Source organism: Centroberyx gerrardi, chromosome 6, assembly GCF_048128805.1.
Source record: "Centroberyx gerrardi isolate f3 chromosome 6, fCenGer3.hap1.cur.20231027, whole genome shotgun sequence".
NCBI lineage: Eukaryota > Metazoa > Chordata > Actinopteri > Beryciformes > Berycidae > Centroberyx > Centroberyx gerrardi.
Window position 1 is genome coordinate 23,863,802 of NC_136002.1, and position 23,313 is coordinate 23,887,114.

The 23,313-nt window shown below is 41.9% G+C and overlaps 1 protein-coding gene across 1 annotated transcript; it reads right to left on the bottom strand.

Moving 5' to 3' along the window:
* Positions 1-347: 347 nt before the first annotated feature.
* On the bottom strand, positions 348-22,831 carry c2cd3 (C2 domain containing 3 centriole elongation regulator). Its single transcript, XM_071911395.2, has 33 exons — positions 22,685-22,831; positions 21,404-21,673; positions 21,145-21,302; positions 20,695-20,870; positions 20,427-20,569; positions 20,202-20,334; positions 19,920-20,075; positions 19,649-19,796; positions 19,354-19,490; positions 18,592-18,795; positions 18,379-18,494; positions 18,125-18,243; positions 17,065-17,196; positions 16,518-16,961; positions 16,227-16,378; positions 15,118-15,361; positions 14,239-14,422; positions 13,963-14,146; positions 13,557-13,729; positions 13,320-13,455; positions 12,040-12,308; positions 10,932-11,012; positions 10,220-10,834; positions 9,764-10,108; positions 9,541-9,679; positions 9,374-9,438; positions 9,078-9,283; positions 8,816-8,946; positions 8,543-8,701; positions 8,226-8,416; positions 6,170-7,031; positions 5,948-6,056; positions 348-988 (listed from the first exon to the last, which is right to left on the bottom strand). The coding sequence occupies exons 1-33, from the start codon at positions 22,734-22,736 to the stop codon at positions 851-853; spliced, it is 6,771 nt and encodes a 2,256-aa protein (XP_071767496.2). The 5' UTR covers positions 22,737-22,831; the 3' UTR covers positions 348-850.
* Positions 22,832-23,313: the final 482 nt, after the last annotated feature.

Sequence of the window (23,313 nt, forward strand, 5' to 3'; positions counted from 1 at the left end):
ACTGTAATTGGGACAACTAGGATGTGATGTGGCTTGGGACCACAACTTTTCACTTAGCATCTGCAGGCGGATATGCATCTGCACGCGGAAGTAAACACAGCACGTGAGGGGTTTAAAACATAATAGGAAAAACAAATGACGTGATGCTGAAAAGTGGTACAGACAGCCGCAGCTCGAGGCACGTTGTGGGTGTACCTGCATTTGTTTACCACCGACAGAGGTCAACGATGATATAAATTAATGTTATTAAAACGAGTACAAACATGTAGCCCACACAATAAAGTAGGCCATCACCAAAATAACTGCCAAGTAGCCAAAACTTAGACTTGAAAACATTAAACATGGGACATGTTTACTTGAGCTTTATTTCATATTATGGTGGTCCTGAACCAGAAAAAGTACCCATGTCCCCATCAAATCATCCTGGGTACAGGGAGCTGCTTGCTCCAGGAGTATTGCTTGATGACTTAAGAGATTAGTTTGCTTTGAGTTATTGCAGACATGTTCAAGCACACAAATCAGATCTCAACTATCCAAGATCACAGAAATAACACGTGAATTACATTCTGCAGTGGGTTTTTAGTTTAAACCAAAAAATTGAATGGACCACAGATGTAATACCAGCTGCCAAAAAAGTCAAAGTATATCTCTTAAAGAGGTAAGTAATCTGTATGCACAACATACAAAAAGGCATCCATTATTGTAAACACATAGCAAATATTTATTTATAAAAGTACAAAATGTTACACTTAATTTACATGATCTTTTCATAATCTGAAGCCACTAAGCAGTAAACACAATTGCACGTGATCATTAATTGCCAACCAGTCAATACAAGTCTAACAAGGAGCTAATGATCGTCATTAAAATGAGCTGCAAATATTTTGGCTATTCTTGCAGTCTCTTTCTTCATGGATGCGGCTGATATATCGGGCCTCGGTCGAGGAGCTCGTCGATAGGGAATGCTGTGCATCGCAGAGCGAGATCCCTAGGAAGAACAAACAAAAATACAACAATTCAATTATTTAACATTTGAAATCATGCCAGCAAATGGTCTCCTAAAGCAGCATATGAGGAGGCCTTTACTGCAGTTGTGATCAGTCTTGATTGAAAAAGATAGAATACATACTCACTGTATGATCAAATATTGACTCAAAACAAACAAGCATGCTGATCAGTCAAATGAGACTTAATTCGGTGTTGAAGGTGTGTGGTAACGCATTAGTCATCTCGCAAACGGAGCAAGCCTTTCTTTGGCAAATGTATAGAAATATGAGTAATCACAATAGGCTCTGAAACAGGCTTGCAACGTGTCAGTCTGCAGTACATGGAGTACAATCTTGGGATCAACAACGAGTGACTAGCTTGAACCGGTTCTTCAAAAGGTCCTGCAAACTATGTTCCCAGCAAAGCCGCCACCCACCTCTAACTACACGACCTACGGCTGTATCTCCACACACCTTCTTGAAATAGGATTCAGCAATGCCGGCATGACGCAGGCATGCCTTTCCATTTCTACAGCTGACAAGGTCTTACCCAGTTGAACTGTACTATGGACTATTCTAAGAAAAAAAACTAGAAATAACTGCCTCGCGGTTGTATGCCTCCGCCAACAAGTCAAGTTGCAGTTTACATCCATGTCTGTCCAGACTCATAAAATATATGCAGTGAAGACTTTGAAGGAATTTAATAAAAGGTATTAAGTATATTTTTTGGCAAAATGGAAGTTATCACTATATTGACATGTATGATTCCAGTGAATAATTTCCAGTGAGAAACATGCTGTCTTCACTTAGAGACTATTTTTACAGAGGAGTACAGAGGACTGATAGAGAGCTTCATCACATGGTGCAACGACAATCACCTGAAGCTCAATATCAGCAAAACCAATGAGCTTGTGGTGGACTACCAGAGGAACAGGAGGCCCCCTGTCCTGGTTGTCATCCAGGGAGAGGAAGTGAAGAGGGTGGACTCATACAAGTATCTTGGGGTCCAAATCAATAAAAAACTGGACTGGACTCACAACACTGAAGCCCTCTTCAGGAAGGGACAGAGCAGACTGTTCTTCCTGAGGAGACTCAGATCCTTCAGTGTGTGCAACAGGTCTATGAATCAGTCTTTTCAACAGGTTGTTTTTTTTTCTAAAAGCCCGACAATGTCCAAACATCTTATAATACAAGCTGCGCTTGCCATAAAATAAATAATTATGTGTTGGTTTGGCTGTAGTCTATTTGGTTAGGGACATCCAAGCAAAGGGTTAATGCACCTTCCCCTTAAATAATATTTTTTATTAAGGTCTAATGGTCGTTCTTAACGGATGTTTGCGCAAAATACTATGTTAATACATGTAGACTATGTAAGATGTATCATGTTAGTTGCTGTTAGTTGTTGTTATCTAGATTGGTTTGTTTGTCTGCCTGGATCTTGCCATCTTGGCAAAGCTAATTAGCCAGCCAATACAGTTTTGTCATTTTTTTATGTGCAAATTAAATTAGAAAACTGTACAGTCATGTACCTGAACATGTTAAAAGCATACATGTGTGTGTGCCGCTGATCACTGAGACATATTTACAAGTTGAGATCAAGCAGCTGAGAATCATGCAAAAAATAGGCTAACAAAAAACGGATGGAGGGTTGAACTATAGAAAGACAGACTGTTTGTGCTCAATAAATATGTTATAATTTTTTCTAACAATATAGCCTATATTTTAAAAAATCTGGTCTAATTTCTGGTCTAAGAAATGAAATAAAAGCTGTCAACACAGTAATCCCAACACAACTCTCTTTTTCTAAACAATTAGGCTACAGCATAAATAGTTGTCCAGTAAAATTTATTGAACATATATAATTAATGTGATTATTAGGTCAACTTAAAGGATTTTGGTGTCTGCAAAAGTAAGTGACAGCACTTCCACCGTTTTTGTAGAATGACCCAAGATCGTTTTCTCAGCTACAGTGGTAAGCAAAACATTATGATGTCACAGTGAAGTTGACCTTTGAACTTTTGGATATAAAATGTCATCACTTCATCATTTTATTCTATTAGACATTTGTGTGAAATTTTGTCATAATTAGCATATGAATTCTTGAGTTATGGCCAAAAACGTCTTTTGTGAGGTCACAGAGACCTTGACCTTTGACCACCAAATTCTAATCAGTTCATCCTTGAGTCCAAGTGGACGTTTGTGCCAGATGTAATGAAATTTCCTCCATGGACGGACGGACAACCCGAAAACATAATGCCTGTTAGTGATGTTACTGTGCTTCCTCAATTTTGCAGCATATTGACAAATTAAATACTTATTTTTTTATACTCTTTTTTTATGCCTCCGCGCCGGCGACAGCCGTGGCCGGAGGCATTATGTTTTCGGGTTGTCCGTCCGTCCCATTCTCGTGAATGCGATATCTCAGGAACGCCTTGAGGGAATTTCTTCAAATTTGGCACAAACGTCCACTTGGACTCAAGGATGAACTGATTAGATTTTGGTGGTCAAAGGTCAAAGGTCAAGGTCACTGTGACCTCACGTCCGTCCCATTCTCATGAACGCAATATCTCAGGAACGCCTGGAGGGAATTTCATTACATCTGGCACAAACGTCCACTTGGACTCAAGGATGAACTGATTAGAATTTGGTGGTCAAAGGTCAAGGTCACTGTGACCTCACAAAAGACGTTTTTGGCCATAACTCAAGAATTAATACGCTAATTATGACAAAATTTCACACAAATGTCTAATAAGATAAAATGATGAAGTGATGACATTTTATATCCAAAAGTTCAAAGGTCAACTTCACTGTGACATCATAATGTTTTGCTTACCACTGTAGCTGAGAAAACGATCTTGGGTCATTCTACAAAAACGGTGGAAGTGCTGTCACTTACTTTTGCAGACACCAAAATCCTTTAAGTTGACCTAATAATCACATTAATTATATATGTTCAATAAATAAAGACTGTTAAAATTAATTTAAAAAACCTGTTGAAAAGACTGATTCATAGACTAACAGCTTGTTGAGACTGCTGACCTCCAAGCCTTGATGCCACCACCCCAGCACACCACCGCGAAGAACAGAGCACTGGCTACTACAGACTGATAGAAGATCTGCAGGAGCCTGTTGCACACACTGAAGGATCTGAGTCTCCTCAGGAAGAACAGTCTGCTCTGTCCCTTCCTGAAGAGGGCTTCAGTGTTGTGAGTCCAGTCCAGTTTTTTATTGATTTGGACCCCAAGATACTTGTATGAGTCCACCCTTTTCACTTCCTCTCCCTGGATGACAACCAGGACAGGGGGCCTCCTGTTCCTCTGGTAGTCCACCACAAGCTCATTGGTTTTGCTGATATTGAGCTTCAGGTGATTGTCGTTGCACCATGTGACGAAGCTCTCTATCAGTCCTCTGTACTCCTCTGTAAAAATAGTCTCTAAGTGAAGACAGCATGTTTCTCACTGGAAATTATTCACTGGAATCATACATGTCAATATAGTGATAACTTCCATTTTGCCAAAAAATACACTTAATACCTTTTATTAAATTCCTTCAAAGTCTTCACTGCATATATTTTATGAGTCTGGACAGACATGGATGTAAACTGCAACTTGACTTGTTGGCGGAGGCATACAACCACGAGGCAGTTATTTCTAGTTTTTTTTAATTCTCTTTTTGCTTCCCCCTCCACAGGTAGATCGAAGTACAGGTTCAACTACAGAACAGAGAAGGTAAGGATTCAAAATCTTGCTCAAACACGCTTCAGCAGAGCGAATACTTGCCATCATGGCATCAACTTGAAGCCAAGCCTTCTAGCTGAAGGCTTGGCCTGCTGTCTCACAACGTTTTCACTTTTATTTCTTCATACCACTACCCTATGTTTAACTCATGACACACTGCCAAAAACCACACCACCTTTTGTCACTCCCAAAAAAGTGACACCCCTTTGTAAGAGTCTGGCTATACTGTGCTACAGTTTGGGGTCAGCAGGAAATGCCACCGACCAGGGCCTCCTCTGTTAAGTCCGGAGTTAATACTCGGGGCACAAGAGGCTGTTTACCTCTGGCAATAAAATGCCACCTCAGACCTTTACTTACATCACAGCAGTGTCCTTAAATAGAGGGTACTGGCTAAGGCCGGACCAGAAGGTGAGAAATGGAAAGCACAATTCGCATTATTCCTTTGATCTTAAGACAGTTCAATTATTTTGTGAACTCAAATCCTTTCCTAAAACCAAAGTTTACAGACACAAAGCTCTAATATGTGAAGTAACAGAAAGACAAGACAACACAAAACCGGAGCTGCTCCATTAACACTGAATTAGAGACTTGACTGTGGGTAGATTTTTTTTTTTTACATACAAATACAAACAGATATGAACCAGAAAATGTTCCCATGATCCTAGAATATCACCCTGAGCAGTCTTATAGTATACACAAAGTCTGACTCTAATTCACTACTAATGAAGAAGCTCTTCTGTCTGTCCAAGATCAAAGGAATAACATAAGAACGCTATTTTAGGGCGAATTTCCTTTCAACATTACTAGGCATGGCACAGATTTAAAATGATTGCATAAGTCAGATTCTGTTAGTGGGCCTCCACATGTTTACGCAGCACAAATGAGAGTTAAGTTACACTGAACTCAAGTTGGTACGCAGTGTCACTATTCTTGACTGGCTGCTGTTCAACATGCATCAAGTGAGGCGTAACGGTACAAAGTGACCTACTAATAACGGCTTTGCATGGCAGTTGGTTCTGATGCCAACCGACTGCAAATTCCACTCGGATCGCTGCCTCATTAGTCATTAAAAGCTCTGAGGAACGGATACAAACAAGGAATTAATTTAATGTAAAAACTAGCTCAAAGGATTTATACCAACATATTCAGTTACACAGTGACAGGGGAATGAAATGTAGGGGGGGGGGGGTGAAGCCAGAAGTGGGTTTGGTGATAAATACTCACTGGGTCACTGGAGGGCTGGGAGAAAGCAGGAGCTAAACGTAGGACTCTCATAGATGCCTCCAGTTGGTGAGAGGGGAGGAAGAAATTGGGGACCTCCAGGGGAACCAAGCTTAATATAGAGTGTTAAAAAAAATCAGAGCTTAAAAGCAAACACTGAATTAATAAGAACAAACCCTGATGTGACAGACAGGCGAGACAACATCAAACACTGATGAAGGATACAGTTGGGACTGTGTGTCCTGGTTATGCAGGGAACATGAAGTGTCCGTGATTGTGGTGTGCTGCGGGTTGGGTGATAAGATCGGAGACTTGTTTTCGGAGTGAGCAGTACTGTCGCCCGACCCTTTGCGGGCGGTGTTGGGCTCTCTTGCTGCTTGTCCCTCATCTAGAGCTTGTTCTGTCCGCTCGCCGTCTCTCTCTGTGTCCGAAACGTCTCCTACTGATCCATTAGATCGGTAAGAATCAAAGTATTCGCTTTCCTCTAGACTGGTATATCTGTGTTCTCCACTAGGGCTCTCATCTTGCAGATTACCAGTGTGTGATCTTAACCGCCTGTTCCCCTCTTCTTCTTCCTCTTCTTGGGTTAGTTCAGGGTAACGGCTGGCCGGCGGCTCCTCTGGCGCCTCCAGGCTCTCCTGAGAAACGAGGTCTGGGTCTGACAGGACGCTGGTCCAGGGGCTGGTTTTGTCTGTTAGAGATGTCACCTCATTTAGATGCCTAGGCTTCACCACAACCACGTCGTAATCTTCATCATTGTCATCTTCTTCGTCATCAGCTTCCTCGTCCTTTCTGCAAGCGGTTCCTTCCCCCTCTTCATCCTCGGACACAGCGGCGGCTCTGTGCTGGTGGCGGTACTCTTCCTCCTCGGCCTGGGAGTCCATATGGTCCTCAGACATGCTGGGCAGCGGTGAGGGCTGAGGAGACACATTTTCTAGAGGAGACTCTGAAGCTCTGTGTGGACTGGAGACACTCTCAGGGAAAGTGCCAGAGTTCATGGGTAGGGGGTTGTCGTCTCCAATGGGGGGAGTCAGTGAGCTGCTCTGGGGGTTAGAGGCTATCGTCTCCAGGCGGTGTCCATCTAGGCCTAGGTGAAGTGAACAGTGAAGAGTTAAGCAGCATTTCTCTTTAGTAAAACATGCTTATTTTTTTTAGATCATTTTTGTTTCAGGCAAGTCCTGAAATCTGCTACTTCAGGTATCTGCAGTGATGTTTTTTTCTTGTGGTCTTGGTGGTTACTATCTGATCCTAGGTTAAAAGTTATCATACGCCAATGTAATCACAGTGTCCAAAATTAACTTTTTGGCTCACCTATGAAGCTCCGGCAACTAAAAAAAACATTACCTGCCAAAATAATTCATATATATTTTTCATAGAAACATGTTATCTTATCTGTTTTCAGTGCTATTTTGTGTACAGAATCAGGTACTGTGTGAGCAGATTTAGCATTTTAAATTGAAACTTGCTCACTAATTTGTACAATGGATCTATTTTTGCCGGACCTCTGAGCGGCAATATGCCAGTGCAGTAGTAGTTAATCCTATTTAAATTAATTGCACTGAGTCTACTATATGTGTAGATTCAGAGCACTCCAATCCATTTTCCATGCCACAGCGGCTGTTTTAGGGCACAGGATATTAACGAAGAGCCTGAAAATGTTTCCCTATGTCTCACTGACTTTCAATAGGGAGGAAGTATCTTCTGGAACCTACATGAAAAGAGGGTCCAGTAGCATTTATGGAAAGGAAGTCATGGGTAAAATTTTTCAGTTCCTGACAAACAATGTTCTTCACAGGCTGCATTCGCTGCCCAGCTAAACTAGACTTGTCTAGTTTAACTTGTTTGTCTTGTCTTCATTTTTTCTTGTTGTTGGCCTCACACCTGGTATGTGTCACCAAATGTGAATAATGTTATGTTCCAAGAAACTTTGTGCTTGGCAATCATCCAGACTGTAGAGAAACAGAAGTTCAGATGCTATCACCTTGTGTAGAGCAGCGTAACAAGCAGCCAGTCAGGAACCAGTTTCTTACAGAGCCATTGCTTTGATTTGATTGGCTCATGGTCAGAGAGTGTACAGTGGTCAGTAGGGGCAAAGAATGTATATAACCAAAACATTCAAATGTTATCTTCTCAGAAAGCTACCAGCCAGTGTGGCAGGTGACCCTCATTGTTTCATACACCAAAAATACATTTTACCAGGATTTGGCACTTGGTGGGTGTCATTTCGGACCCTGTTATCAGTGACAATAATTGGGAGGACCCCCTTGGGAGAGGAGCTCACCACTAATGAGATTGTTGACCTCTCCGACCAGCTGGTTGGACTTGAGAAGAAGCTGGCATGTGTCTGTCTCCCAGTCCCGGTGTTCCTCTTGCTTGGCATGACAGCTCTGCTCACTCATAGACGGGAATGTGGGAGTTGAAAGCTTATGGCTGAAGTATCTCTGGATGTTGTCAAGCTCGCTTAGATTTTTCCTGGAAACACAAGAAAAAAAAATTCAGAGTCCTAGTCAAAGCACAGGTTTATTGTCAGTCTTTGAACAGCAAACAGTTTACAAAGCCATGATGTCAGTCGACTGTCTATTTTTTGAGGACTAATACCTGAGAGCTGAGAACAAAACTGAGCTGGAAGGATGGATATCACCGGCACTGCTGTTACAGACAGAATGAGCTGCTGTTTGCTCCTGTAGAGTCTGGTGGTAAAGACGTACATTGTCCATGTGCTCACAATGACGGTCACTCTCACTGGGCCTGGGACAACTGTAAACATTACAAATAAATACAGTAGTGGTTATGCAAGATCATTTAAGTATGTGCATACATATTTTAAATAACACCTAAATGAAAATGTGTGAATAACACCGTTTTAGAAACCTTTCAGAGAATAGCCTTTCCGTCTGGTCAGGTGATGTGATCTTCTGCTCAGGGTAGCGACTGATGTGAGAAGGGAAGCTGCTGTATGTGGCTGTGGTATGGTAGCTGAGAGGGAGGGCTTGGAATAAAGCCTGTTAATAAAACACATTCACTGTTATATCTTAAAAAATACACTGTTTGAGACACTGTTTTCTGTGATAACTTGGGTTGTTCCAAATTAGATAGGTAAGGACAACATGGCATATATGAATTCAGTTCTCACCGGTGAGTTTTTGGAGGCCTCTTGATTCACAGATTTTCTCTGCCCCCGGAGCTCCTGAACACCCTTCAGGGGAGAGATGGATACTTTGAGCTGGCCCTGACACTGGCTACTGAAGTCTGTGATGTTGTACCAGCCACACACCGACTGGAACCCAGACAGCAAGGGGGACAGGTCTACAGAGGCAAACCCAATCACCCTCTCCATGTCTAAAGGAACAAAACAACACAAAAAACTAAGAAATGTATCAAATAAAATCAACAAAACATTCATCATAAAGTGAAACTCCATCACTGTACCTCCTTTGTGCCAGACTTTGAACACAAGAGATTGTTGTGGATCTACCAGTAGCTGCTTTGAAAGCCTGTAATTTTAAAACAATACATCAGACTGACAATGTTTAATAACCATCGGTAGTTTCATTTGTATTGAAAGATTTCAGCTCTTGTCTGTGACATGACACTACCTGCACTCCTGGTGGTGGTCCCACATGGGGCAGTCAGTGTTGTCTATGACTGCAGTGGAGACTGGTTCAGCAGAGTCAGCGGTGATGTAGGACACACAGCAGCACGGCATCGCTGCATTGCGCTCAGCTAGAGGACAGCCTGACAGAGAAAGATGACACACACAGATTATTGCACATACACAAGGAGCAGGAAAGAAGCATAGATTTCAGGTCACAAGCTCACCTTTCAGACTGAGGTGCATGGCCCTGTCCACTGTGATGGTCACGGGGAAGGACTCCTCCACGCTCATCTCTGTGCGCTGCAAATCTGCAAGGTCTGGACCCGTGGAGGATTTGTTCTCGTGTCTGCTTTGTGTGCATAATTGTTTGGATGTGGTGGTGGGTGAGGGGCCTCGATCTACTGTCTCTTCCTCTCCTGATAAGAGCTCCCCCTGGCTGTCAACGTCCACCTGGCTGTCAGCTCCAGCAGAGGGCCCCCCAGGGAGACAACCTGTGCTCAGGGTGATGTGTACCCTGAGGGCCGCACCATGCAGATCTGTTGCTGAGCGTCTAAACAGCGGGTACACTCCTGTGAGACCAAAAACACAGCTGTAATTGACCTCAAATACATTAAGACAGCCATGATTTTACTAAAGCAATAATAATCAATTATTTTTTTATGTAATTAATCATTTCATACCACTGAGAGTCAGCTTGTGCTTGGGCCTCTTGGCAAGAGCGGACAGATCGACAAACGCTGACCCCACCAGTCGGTCCGTGTCATTAGGCCTCCGCGTCTTGTCCTTCCTAAAGGCAACCCACACCTGAACCTCCAACCTCTCCTCTCTAAGATACCACATCAGGGGCTGGCTGCTCCGGAGCTTCACAGTCCTAGTGCTTTGGAAAACTACCGTGGCCTGGCCCTCCTCCCCACCCTCCTCTGCCGAAGGGTGTTTCATCTGGGAGCAGAAGGCCTCTTGGTTGTAGAACTTGTATCTGAAGTAGCAGTAGGTGGAGCGCTGCAGCTCACTGTGGCCCGGCAGGAGCAGGCAGTGGACAGGTATCCATGCTCTGGGCATGGAAAATGTCAGATACATTGTCCTCGTGCTCTCCTCCCAGGCCTCTTCATCATCCTGCCGTTCATAGTCTTTCTGGCCCATTTCCCAACCCAAGCCTTGGGCAGCTTTAATGACCCTTTCCTTATCTGCATGGTGGGCAAAGTTGATAGAGATCTCGAGGCCCCCGACCAAGATGTGATGGTCATGAGAAGGACCCAGGTCCTGAGGTACATACACTCCAAACCAGCCAGAAATACCTTGGAGTTTAGAGAAGGTAGACAGTGAGTGTATGCCGACTGTGTGATCAAAGGAAATCTCTATTCTAGTCACATAATCAGTAGAAGTGCAACATACCTGTTCTTTTATGGATGAGATCAGCCAAAGGAATTTTCACTGTGCCCAGCATTGTGTCCTTAGATTTAGGAGTGTCCATCGCTATGATAAATAGCACAAAACAAATGAGTAAATTACAGATAGATACTGTAGATATTACATATAGATATTTCATCAGTAAATTGAGGATGTTGTTTCTGAATCGCAATCTTTTAAACCAAGCATAAAGAAAAGGATAGCCTGGAAACTAAAAACCAAAACATCTTATGTTTTTTTTTTTTCATTCTTAAACTGATTTGAGTTAACAGTATAGAGTAGAGTCAACTGAGCATGAGGATGTAATGTGAAGTTGTAAAAAGTCTGTTTAATGTTGTTTGTAATGCTTGAAATCAGTGTAAACGACAGGTGTATTTTGACTAAAACTGGGTTACAAAAAAAAAAAGAAAAAAAAGACAAAACTAGCACACTTCCCCATTTCCTGGAACAACCCAAACAGTATTTGTGACAACGCTATCCCCCAGCTAAAAACCAGAGAGGTAAAACTAATTTGCAATCCAGATGTACATCCTGGAGCTACTTTGTTGAGAATAACTGGCAGACCGACTTTGTTAATTCAAACGTGTTCACCTCAGTTTTCACATTCAAATGACAACCTGGTTGTAGTTTGCATATCTGTGACTTTACTGTACCTGCAGATCCTTTTGAAGTTGTTTTGCGCTACTACTGCACACCGCACTATTTTGACCAGCTACGCCAATGCTGCTATGCTGGAACAATCTGCTTTGAATATATACTTGTAGTACAGTATGTTTATGTTTAGTCGTCTGTCAAGCAGTGTGTCTTCTCTGAACTGTGTATGATGTCCTATTACATTTTGTCCTGTACCTATAGGTAGTATGTCAGTCCTGTACTGTATAACTGTCTTATAATGTGTCAGTACCAATCGACCAAGTCAAATTACTTGTGCATGAAAAAATTAGAAAAATTTTTAAATCACATCCCTGGCATATTGAACTGTCATTGGGCACAGAAATAATGTCCTGCTCAATTTTATATTTTAATATTTTTCTTATGTTGATATTGTGGCAAATGGTGTCACCATCACCCAACCCTCTCTTACAGTGCAGACCTTTGCGACTGTCTCTGTTCCAGATGGTGAAGACAGCTGAGGCCTCCTCCAGCAGCTCGGCCAGGCTGCAGGTCTCTCCGCTGCTCCTCTGAACCTGCAGATCGCAGGGAACCTCCATGTGGTGGTCGAACTCCGGGCAGAAGGTCCTGGCGGCTACGCGGGTGCGCCTCCTCTCACTCTCAGGCAAGAAGGAGAGCTGGACTGTAACGTACGCATTCACTCCGACTTCAGCATAGTACTGGAACCTTTCGTCTTGCTCTGATAATAACCTGCAAGAGAAAGGCAGAAGCAAAATAGCAAACTGGCAAAAGTCAGGGCAATGTTTATAAGCATTAGAAAACACCTTCAATTACAATATTCTTACACTGTAATCCATAAGGAAGCAATGAGAAAAATACGGAGAAGTACAATCCTATTCATAATAATTTCAATTACTTTTTAAAACTTTCTAACCCAATTTTGGATTTTCCCAATAGTATTTTTCATGGATTTTGGTTTTTAACAGTTTTTAATGTTTTTTCTTTACACTCAAAGAGTCAAATATCATTAGGGGTGGAACAGCCAACCAGGTGATTAACCTACCAAAAAGGTGATTTGTAAATATCAGTTCTATTCTGGTGATAAATGTACCTATGCCAGGACTTTACACAGCCATTAGTAACATTACTTCCTGTTCACTGCTGCCTGTAAGCAAAATGAATGGAATTTACTGTTTTGCTTGTTTGGGACAGAATACGGAAATACATTTTCACCACTGCAAAAATAAATCTGAACACATCTATTAGTTGCAGTTCTTATTTTCTAACATTTATTCACAGAACTTATGGAGATAATTATGGCTGAAATCAGCTTGTGAAGACGGCTACAGCTTGTTAGTTTGTATGAGGTTTATAGTGCTATAGCTACCGAGCTGGCTGCATACAGCTCACCTAACTTTGTCAAACAATTTGTCACAGCTTGAATAATTATTACTTTCAGTAGTGTATCAAACAGTGACATACTACTACATCTGACAGTTTTACTAGCTGTGAAAATTACAGCAGGCAAAAGGAGCAAGTGAATTAGCCATTACTGTCCAGTTTTCAAAGCATTAGCATGAATAAACTGTTTGTAATTAGGGGCCTGTGTGCGTCACAAACCATAGATTGTATATCAGCCGTGATTTCTTTGACATACACTGTTCCACCCTTGGTAGTCATGCAACTTATTGTACAGTAGCAAATGTTGAAGACAGGCTAGAAACTGTTATCAGACAGCTCAGTGCAGTGGGAGTGATGTACCTTGCTGCTGCTTGCAGACCAGACGCTCGATGCAGCTGAACCACCAGAGTCACAACACGAGCAGCAACCCCCCTGCCCATCTGTCCTTCAGGTCTCAGGGGCCGGTGCTTGTACTGAATGCACACATCTAACAAGCCTAAGGAATGACACAGAAGTTTCAAAACATTACATCTGCTATGTGTTTATTTTACACTGTTATCCCTCTGTGTGTGTGTGTGTGTGTGTGTGTGTGTGTACCTGAGGGCTGAGGCTGATACGCTGTGGGACCGTCAGTCCTGGGCAGCAGGGGCAGGGAGAACAGCTGAGCCTCATTAGGTTGCTGTCGCTGCATGGTCACCATGGCACACAGCTTTGACAGCGGAAGCATTCCTTTGGCCACAAGCTGATCTCGGACATTTGGATAGTAATATCTGCAAAGACGCATTAATCAAGTTTATGAAACCAGTAAGAATTCATTCAGAAGTTCTGATATAAGTTTTCACCTTCAAAGTCATTCATCACTTTTTTCCATCTCTGTTAAAGGTAATGGTTAGGCACAAAGCCTCTGAGGAGGTCAAGGTTTGGGGTAAAGTAAATTTCAGGTTTATAATCAACATTTCAAGTTCCAGTTTTGCAGCTGGGCCAGACAGTAACAACCACTGACCTGCACCACACTTCAAACTGGACCCCCCCTCCACTGGTCAGGCCTTGACTTGAAAGAGAGCTGAGCAGCAGCCTCTGGACGGGAACTCCTTCAGGAGCCAACAGCACATGGGTCTCACTATGGCCAAACATCGGGTCAGGGACACAGAGAGTGGTGGTAGTACGAAACTGCTTTAGGTTCACAGCTGTTGGGGATGAGATATGGGTTAGAACAAGGCAGAGGAAACACAATAAAGAATTCTCAAGTTTTTTTTTCCACTGAAATGGACTGCCTTACTACTCTCTATAAGGTTTGGGTCCAGATCTGCAGCAGGGCCGCCTTCCTGAGAGGGGAAGGTGTACTGGATGTAGCAGTCAGCCTCTCCCCAGACTGTGGACTGCAGTGGCGTCAGCCCGTTCACCTTCTCCACTCTTATCACAAACAGATGCTCTCTCATAGCCTCCTCTGGTGCTGCACTCACCTGAGGGATAGACGAGATAGTGAAACATGGTGAAATGGACCTGGTGACCTTCTGAACATAGGCAGGGTGTATTCTTGTCTATGTCTACTCATAAAGGGAAAAACATGTGTTGCGGTTGGCAGCTTTTGTCTATGAGAAAGTGACCGTGACATTCTTTGGGTGGCGGTGCACACAAACGTACGTTTTAAATAAAGAAATGTAAACTTGGTGGGCAGAGTTAAGAGAGAGATGATGGATGGAGTCTGAAATTCAAACTTTGAAATTATATTTGTATTGGGAGAGCCATTGCTGATTTTGTTTAATAGCACTTCCATTAGTCTATGAACTTATTGAGCAAGATCATAAGTCATAAAAAAGGCAGGGGCATACACTTCACACACTGACACACCCTATCTAAACATCTAGATAATTACACTGAATTGCACCTAGTTTGCCTCGTAGCTTATTTGTACAGTTCAAATGGAGTAGGGTTCATTTTGACAGTTGGAAATTAGTTATACATCTTTATCTAGTAAAATTTGGTGGCGGTAAATGTTGCTCCCCACCTATTTCCCCATTGATAGGTATGTAAGTTTTTCTTCTTTTCTTTTCTTCTGCGCTGTGTTTCTACCTGTAAACATTTAGTTGTATGTCTGACATTAACATGGAAATAAAAAAAATGCTGCAAGCCTAATGTAGCAGAAATCCCCACTGACCTTTGTTTGTGAATGTGGCTGGTGATCAAGCAGGTGGACCGGTCTCAGAAGATGAGACGCAGAGCCACATTCTTCATCCCTCGTACGCTGGAGGGCAAGTATTTGCTCTGATTGGCCCATAGCCAAAACGACCCTGAGGTTTCCCTTGCAACTACCTGAGAACACATCAATAACTGGCATGTAGCAGTCGACCCCTAAAACAGGGTACTGCGCCTGGAGGAGGAGGTGGGTGATCTTTGGATCTCTGGAGAGAATAAACAAAGAGATATTCTGTTATTTTACAATACAAAGTCATTGTACAATATAAGCAGAATCCCAAATCAAAACCATAGAATAGAATAGAATAGAATAGAATAGAGATCAGCCTCACATGTGGCCTTACTATGGTAGAGTTAATAAAACAGACAAGATACAATAAAAACATCAATACCCCAAGACACAGGAACATCATAACAGAGCTTCCAGTACATATTCAGGTTCATATTTACAAAAAACATTGTAAAAACTGCAATTCCTGGTGGAGAATTGCTTCGAGTTTGATGTTAAGAATTCAGCAAGTTCATGGCATGTGGGATGAAAGACCTTACAGATACATTCTTTGAGGTGAAGGCATACTGTAGCGCCTCCCAGAGGGCAGGTTGTCAAATTCATTAAAAAGGGGATGTAAATTTTCTCCCCAAATTTGCCTGTTCTGAACCACAGATATCTCAGTTGTCTTCAACAGTTTTAGTGATCATAAATAAATATGGAAATAAATGACTTTATAGATCATGTTTGATTGTTTTGTCTTACTCATGTATTTATTCATTTATGCTCACTGTTATTTATTTTTTTATTTCTGGATTTTATGCATTTTATTTTTTAAGATTTATTTATATATTTTTAGATTTATTTATTAATTTCTTTCTAATTACGGTCAAATCTGTCCTCCATACTCATGGCCCCATGGTTACCATAGCAATTTGAAATGTTAAAAGTAACAACACTACAAAACCTCTAAAAAATATCTTGGTTTGCAGCAATACCATTTAGTCCCATCAGAGGATGCTAACGTTGCACAGTATTTTTAAGACATACCATTTGCTGTCATGATAACTACTGGTACTCACCTAAACGACATGTAGAACTGGTGAAGAGGTAATTTAACGAGGCCGAGCAGTCGATCCTGCCCCGAGCTTCCAGTCCTCTGCCACACCTCGATCACCATCATGTTATTCTTCATCCTCTCCAGCAGCTTAGTTGTTAAGGCCACAGGAGTTACCTGACAAACGGGAAGAAAAAAATATAATTTGGCTCAGTAGATTATTTAACAACCACGTGAGAGAATCTTGCAGCCTTTGTAGCCTGCAAGTCAAATTTAACAGTTTTTTTTCTTATGGGATTAATTTCTTTTAGCTAACCTGAACAAAGTTGAAAGAAGGGTTTGCCTGACCCCAGCTGATGACAGATCTTGCAGTCTCATCGGACCAAAAGAGCTTACAGTTCAAGTAGACATTTGGAGCCTGCATGGGCCCACAGTTGAAATTCTTTCCATCTGGCACCATGAGTAAGGCATGCAGCAGGACCGCGGAGTCCTCCTCCACCTGCTGCCAGGATTTGTGCGGAAATGCGTGGAAGCTGGGATGAGGAGACGGACCTTTTGAGGCCCTCTGGACACTCCACATATCCAGCCTGGAGTCTCCTGCAGAGCCGGCTGGTAACTCCTCTCTGCCAGTGTCAACATGCTGAGATCTGGACCTGGGCTCTCTATGTGGACTGGATATGATATGTGAAGGCGATGCAGCACTCCCAGCCAGATTGGCAGATGAGAAATCTTTGTTGTCTGCAGCAAGTTCTAGTGACACCTGAAAAACACAATTAAATAAATATTCCTTCTATGATAGCCACTTATTATTATATTATAAATATTGGACTAGAAAACATAAATGTCTAGGTAAAACATATCACCTTGAGAGGGCCAATCTCCTGTGTTTCACTGTTCCCTTCCAGACTCTGTACAGGTAAGACAACAGACTGGCTCAGCTGCTCCCTCTGCAGCAGACAACGCAGTGGGTGAACCGCCTCACCGACGGGAACGGGCTGCAACAACACAAGTTCAAGTTTTTTTATTTATGGTCATCATCCGTGTTTCCTTCCTTCGTCATGTACCTTATGCCGATTGAGTTTTAATGAATAGATTTGTGTTTGAAAGCTTGTCATGGAAGTAAGATATTAATTTATTTAACCTTTCTTTCACCTCAGAGTCATTGAGACAGAGCTTCATTTTCAGAGGAGCCGGGTTAAATAGCAAGAGGTCAGAGTCACAAATATAATAACACACTAAAACTAAAAAATAAAATAAAATATATGAAAACATTAATTCAAAACCATTACATTCATGGTAAGATTTAAAATCATACTTTTAAAACTAGCACTTGCACAGTACAAACCTCTGCCAATGCTGAACAATACTCCAACCTGCTGTTACACCCAAAGACATCATTCCTATCACTTAAATTGTAAGTTAAATTGATGTCTTGACCCTGAAAACACACCCTTATGATTTGGAATCTAGCCTCTACCTCTGTTAATTTCATAGTTTTGGCTAAAAATCAATAACCGTCTAATGGCGTAAATCCGAGATCCAGATCACCACCAAACTATCCTGCTGACAGACAAACTAACAAGGACAAAAGCATAACTTTTTTGTCAGAGGTAATGACCCAAGTTAATTTCAAAAAGCACTTCAGATCATTTCAGGTTTTTGAGGCACAGTGTCTGAAAGCAGTCTTTCCCAGATCAGAGTTAACATGTGATGCCTGGAGCACCAGCCAATCCTGAAGCTGGCACAAGGGAACTGGGCCCAATATCAAACCCTGGGGTACACCTTTGTACCTTTGTCTATGCTTAGAAACTCAGAGCGAAAGTCACCCACCTTTACACACTGGCACCAATCAGACAAGTAGTTTTTAAACCAATACTGCTTTTAATATTGTAATATTACAAGCCTTGTGTCTACCCCATGTACCTTCTTTTGGTCGCTCTTCCGGGAGTAAATCCTGAAAACGAGGTCAGTTCCCCACCACTGCTGAGTTGTTGCTCCACTGAAGTGCACAGGAAACACACAGCGCTGATCGAACTTCACCACTTGAAACACAGAAGAGAGTACTTCAGATACCTTAATGAAACTTTACCAAAGGCCAGCTCATATCTTTCATGGCAAAACCACTGATTTTTGATCTGACAGGTTTCATGAAAGCTGCCTATCTGAACACATCATACCTCCTCCTGTGACTTTACTGGAGACGGCTCTGGTCACCTCTCCTGCTGCGACCTGATCGCGATCATGTCGACTGGAACTGGACGCCACAGGGAACACGTACTCCACAAAATATGAGCTACAAAAAGAGAGGAGATGTCACAGGCTCTTGTTACTCAAAATGATGATCTTTTCTTTTTAAATGAGATCAAAATAATTCAAAATGTTTTCCCTACCATTTCTTGGCGGTTAATGGTCGAGGAGGTTTTCCTCTACCAGAGGTCTTTCTGGGTGTGGTGGTGGTGCTGCCTGTCCGTACAGTCAGGGAGTGAATGGTCACTCTTGCCAGCCGGATCCCACCAAGCACAGTCAGCTGCTCCGTATTCAAGCCAGGAAGAATATCACTGTCGTCTAGAGTCCGCTGATGCTCTGACTTTGGGCTAGAGAGAACAACAATACCTTGACCCAATACCAAATTTGAATGACTAAACTACTGAAGTATAATGTAAAGCAACCTTTACAAATGCTATGACACTGAATATTTGTTTTGTTTGAGAGACTCAGAGTAACTGCAAATCAGTTGCATTTTAGCCTGCAAATTTTTGGATCTCAACATTTTTCCAATTTTGCAAAAACATTTCCAGTCCTGGAAAACAAATGTTCAAATTCCATAACTTTTCCAGGATTCCCATGACCATTGGAAACTAGAAAAATGGGAAAACAATTTTGCACACTGCAAATAAAAAGCTAGGACAAAAAAGTTTCTTTAGCCTTTTATTTGCAGTGTGCAGAATTATTTTCCCATTTTTCTAGGCTACAATACTTTGAGTCTTGCACCTGCGTTACAATTGGCAATCAGCATTTTTCCTTTTTTTCTGTTTATCATGAGCATTGGAACCCTGTTTATTAGTTGTTTTTCAACAATACTGTCCAATGAAGTTTACAAGTAATTTAATCTATCTAATGAAGATAAAACAGCAAATTTGAGAATAACTTACTTTCTAACAATCTTGGGTCCAGACTGCCTCAGCTGTTTCTCAGCCGCACCTTGGCATCTCTTCTTCTGTTGACCTTTGCTACTGGATATTGTCCTCTCAACCTCCACCTCAGTGTCATCTGGTCTGATATCTGACATCTGAAAGACGAGTTAAAAAAACATAAATGGGTTACAAGAACCTCTCTGGGAAAATCACTGTTGATGGGTTGCTATGATACAAGTCAGCTGATATTGATATCACACATAAAAGCAACAAGTGGTTTTCTCTGACAATCATAAGTAAACCATCTACTCACAGGGGTTTTGTAGAACAAATTCTCCAATAAGCTCTGATCATATTGCGGGTCATTGAGCTCACTATCCCCACACACACTGCTATGTCCAGACAGAGATTCGGGGGAGGAGCCTTCTCCATCCCAGAGAGGTAGAGGAGATGTGTTTAATCTAAAAAAAAAAAAAAGAGGAGAGAATGGACATGGGAAAAAACACACAGAACAATTCTTCTTATTCACACTGGCTATATTTGCTGTGAAGTTTGGAAGAAAATGCTGAATCACATATAGCTACCTGCCAAGTAGCAGATCCACAGCCCTGTTCTCCATGTCAGCGGGACGGTCTGGGCTGAGGCAGTCTGACACTACAGCAGCATGATGAGAGTGCTGGAGGCTTGAGTCAGCATGCAGAATATTTTGTAGCAACGTCCCACAGGGAGGAGGAGACGACCTAGAGACACAGGAATATAAGACTTAGAGAAAGTGTTCTCTGTGTAAGTGTAGATATAAATAAAACAATTTTTTTTATTTATTTATTTTTTTTTACAGATCTGCCATTCTCTCTTGAAACACTAACTTGGAGGATGGCAGGATGTTATCCTTTGGGAGAGGGAGAGGGGTGTCTTTCAGAGCCGGGGCAGAATCCAGGTCACATTTCAAAGCTGACACCACCATGGCGTTTCTAAGCTTGCTGCCACGCTCTAAAATAACTGAGAACAAGAGAAAATGTCATTATATTGTTAAAACAGTCAATTACCTTTGCGATTAAGTACATCTGATGTGCAGCCATGTTGAAACCAACCTGAGAGGATATCATTGGTTGTCTGACCGTCACGAGGTTCCTGTCTTGAGGGATTCACAGCTGTTGTTGGCATCTGGTTTTCCAATGACTCTTCCTTGCCTTTGTCTGTCTGGGCACTTTGGAAATATAAATGGTCTTTCCCTCTGAAAATATTATATCAAAATATAAAATCATGAAGCTCAGATTTAGACTTCGTTCTGTACATTCTCTGCTCTGACAACAAGAAACAGACGTCCGATTATGAACAGAAACAATACAACAACCAAACCTTGGTGTGTTTCCGCTGCTGCTCCCTGACTCTTTCCCACTGCCGACAGAGAGACATCTGGGCTGAGAGGGAACCATCAGTGTGGTGACTTGTGGTACTTCAATACTGATATCTGAGGCAGGAACTGAGCTGCTGCTGTCATAGGCTTCAGTCAAGGGCTCCAAAGTAAGGGACACCTAAGGTGGTAAAAGGCAAATCTATGTAATATAACGTATAATGTAATATTTATCAATAGAATAAATATCTGCTAATTAAGAGTAACTGCATACTGGTTGACAAATTAACACCAGCCACCAACCAAATGCTGATGAATTTTTACTGTAGCTGGTAAGTTTGTCTACTTTGCCAGCCACTTTGGCAGGTAATCAACTATCATTTGGAGGTCCTATTCTATTCTAGAAATGTAGCTGGCTGGTAAATGTGCCTTCAAATTTGCCATTTCCCATTTACCTGTAACTCGCCCAACTTTTCAGATGTTGGAGACACGAGGGTGTAAAACCCACTGATGGACTGTGACAGAGAGAGACGAGAGATCCCAGCAACCTGAGTACGTGCGATCGGCAAATGATCCAGCTTTGTCAGAACTTCCAGCACCAAAGAACCCATGTCTGTTCATGAATGACATGACATATGTGTTGCAATTTTTAAAAACATGTACAGTATGTTTGCATCATAGCAAACTCAAACATATTTAAGCCTGCTCAGTTACCTGTCAGGTATGAGGTGAACTGCTTTGGACCACAGCGGATGGGGAAGCGAGTTGTGGTCTTGATGGTCTTCTGTGACACCTGTGATCCATCTCGTGGACAAAAATGTGTCCCGTTGGATGATTCTCCCCACCAGCGCAACCTGACAAATGTCGCAGATGGAGGCTTGTGAACCGTCCATAACACTCTGCTTATTGTCACTCGTAGGAAGCATCTCAGCTGGCCCTCGACCAGAGGAGGGAGGCTGGTGGAGGGGGACACATCACTAGGAGCTGCATAAGAGAGTTTCGTTATTATTCATCACAGCAAGGTCAAGACACAAACAATGCAAACGCAATGTATGCCTAGGACAAAGCTCATCAAATGACGGGAATCAAAAGAATCACAATTTGTTTTTAGTTCATTTACTGGTATGACAAACACTTAATGCCATAGAGACCCCTGCATAGGGGTTCATGCCTCTAAAGCTTTCAAATGCATCACACTGCATATAGGGGAAACATCCACAATAAATCCCTATAACCTAAGTTACTCCTCGTACATTCTTTCATTTCCATATCAATGAATAAAATATGTGCCATATTAATTATGTTGGTGATGCAATAACCTCTGTATGCTAGGTTAATTTTTATTGAGTCAGTGTGACTTTAAAGTTTTGTGAGAAAATGTGCTGACACTATTATGTATTTACAAGTGGTGAACATGAACCTACAAGAATTTTACTTTTGCATACTGTTGAGATTAATGAAGCCATAAGTAGTAAAGGTCGTCTCAAAACATATGGCACAAGCAAAACGATCTCACAACAAACTATTACTATGAATAATGAGTTGTACTGCAAATGGTGTCCGTCTTCATCTTCTTAGCTACATACTGAGCGAATGTTAGGATAATGTAATGTATTTAAATACGTTTAGCATCATTATGCACAAGCCAGAAACAGAAAAGCTAAATCTGAAAGCTCCAGGAAGCTGAGCTATAACGTTAACGCTAATATAAACAAAGACTTAACGTTAGCTACACCACTAACGTTACCTTAAACACTGACTTTACACAATGAAAGCATGAAACTACTGAGCAGGACAAGCACAGAGAAAGAGACTGTGTTTGAGAGAAAGACGGAGCACCTCAACAACATTAGCATAAGCACAAGACGAGTTAATTAACGTTAGCTAGCATGCCGAGTTAATGTGAGTTTGACAGCTGACGCTAACGCTAACTAACGTTACCAAACAACTTTAGCTGGCTTGCTAGCAACATAAGGTTAGCTGACAACACTTCACCTTTCTTTTTGCTGCTTCCAGCTTTGGCAGACTTCAGTTTTCTGCTCTTCATTCCTCAGCTGAGTAAATATAGATGATAAATGACAGTATGACCAAAAGCAGTGGTTGAATAGTTAGTAGGCATCGTTTTGTAGCATCCCAGTTCACTAATCCATTTAACAGAGCTGTTTGAGTTGCACACAAATGCTGCGCGCAAAACTGTTTCCGAGCAACAACGTCCGATAACTTCTGTCCCGCCTCCGCTGCCGCTGCGTTTCACTACGGCATTCTGGGAAATTGAGTTTTTGTGCGGATGGACCATGGACAGACAGACAGACATGCATGTATACGGTTATATGTTGTTTCTGCGCCACTGTCACTAAGGCAAATCAATGTAGGCTACATTCAATGTACTTGGCAATAAGAGTGATTCTGAAATTTATGTCGGATCAACATAAAATCTAATTAAACTCAGGCACTCAGAGAGCACCCCACGCTGAACAATTCTCCAAGTTGCTGTTACACCCAAAGACATAATTCCACTCAAATTTTTAAGTAAATTGACCATGCAAGCATACCCCCAGGACCTGGAATCAAATCTCTGTATTTATTGCTAAAAACGGTCATTGTCTAATGGCGAAAATCCCAGA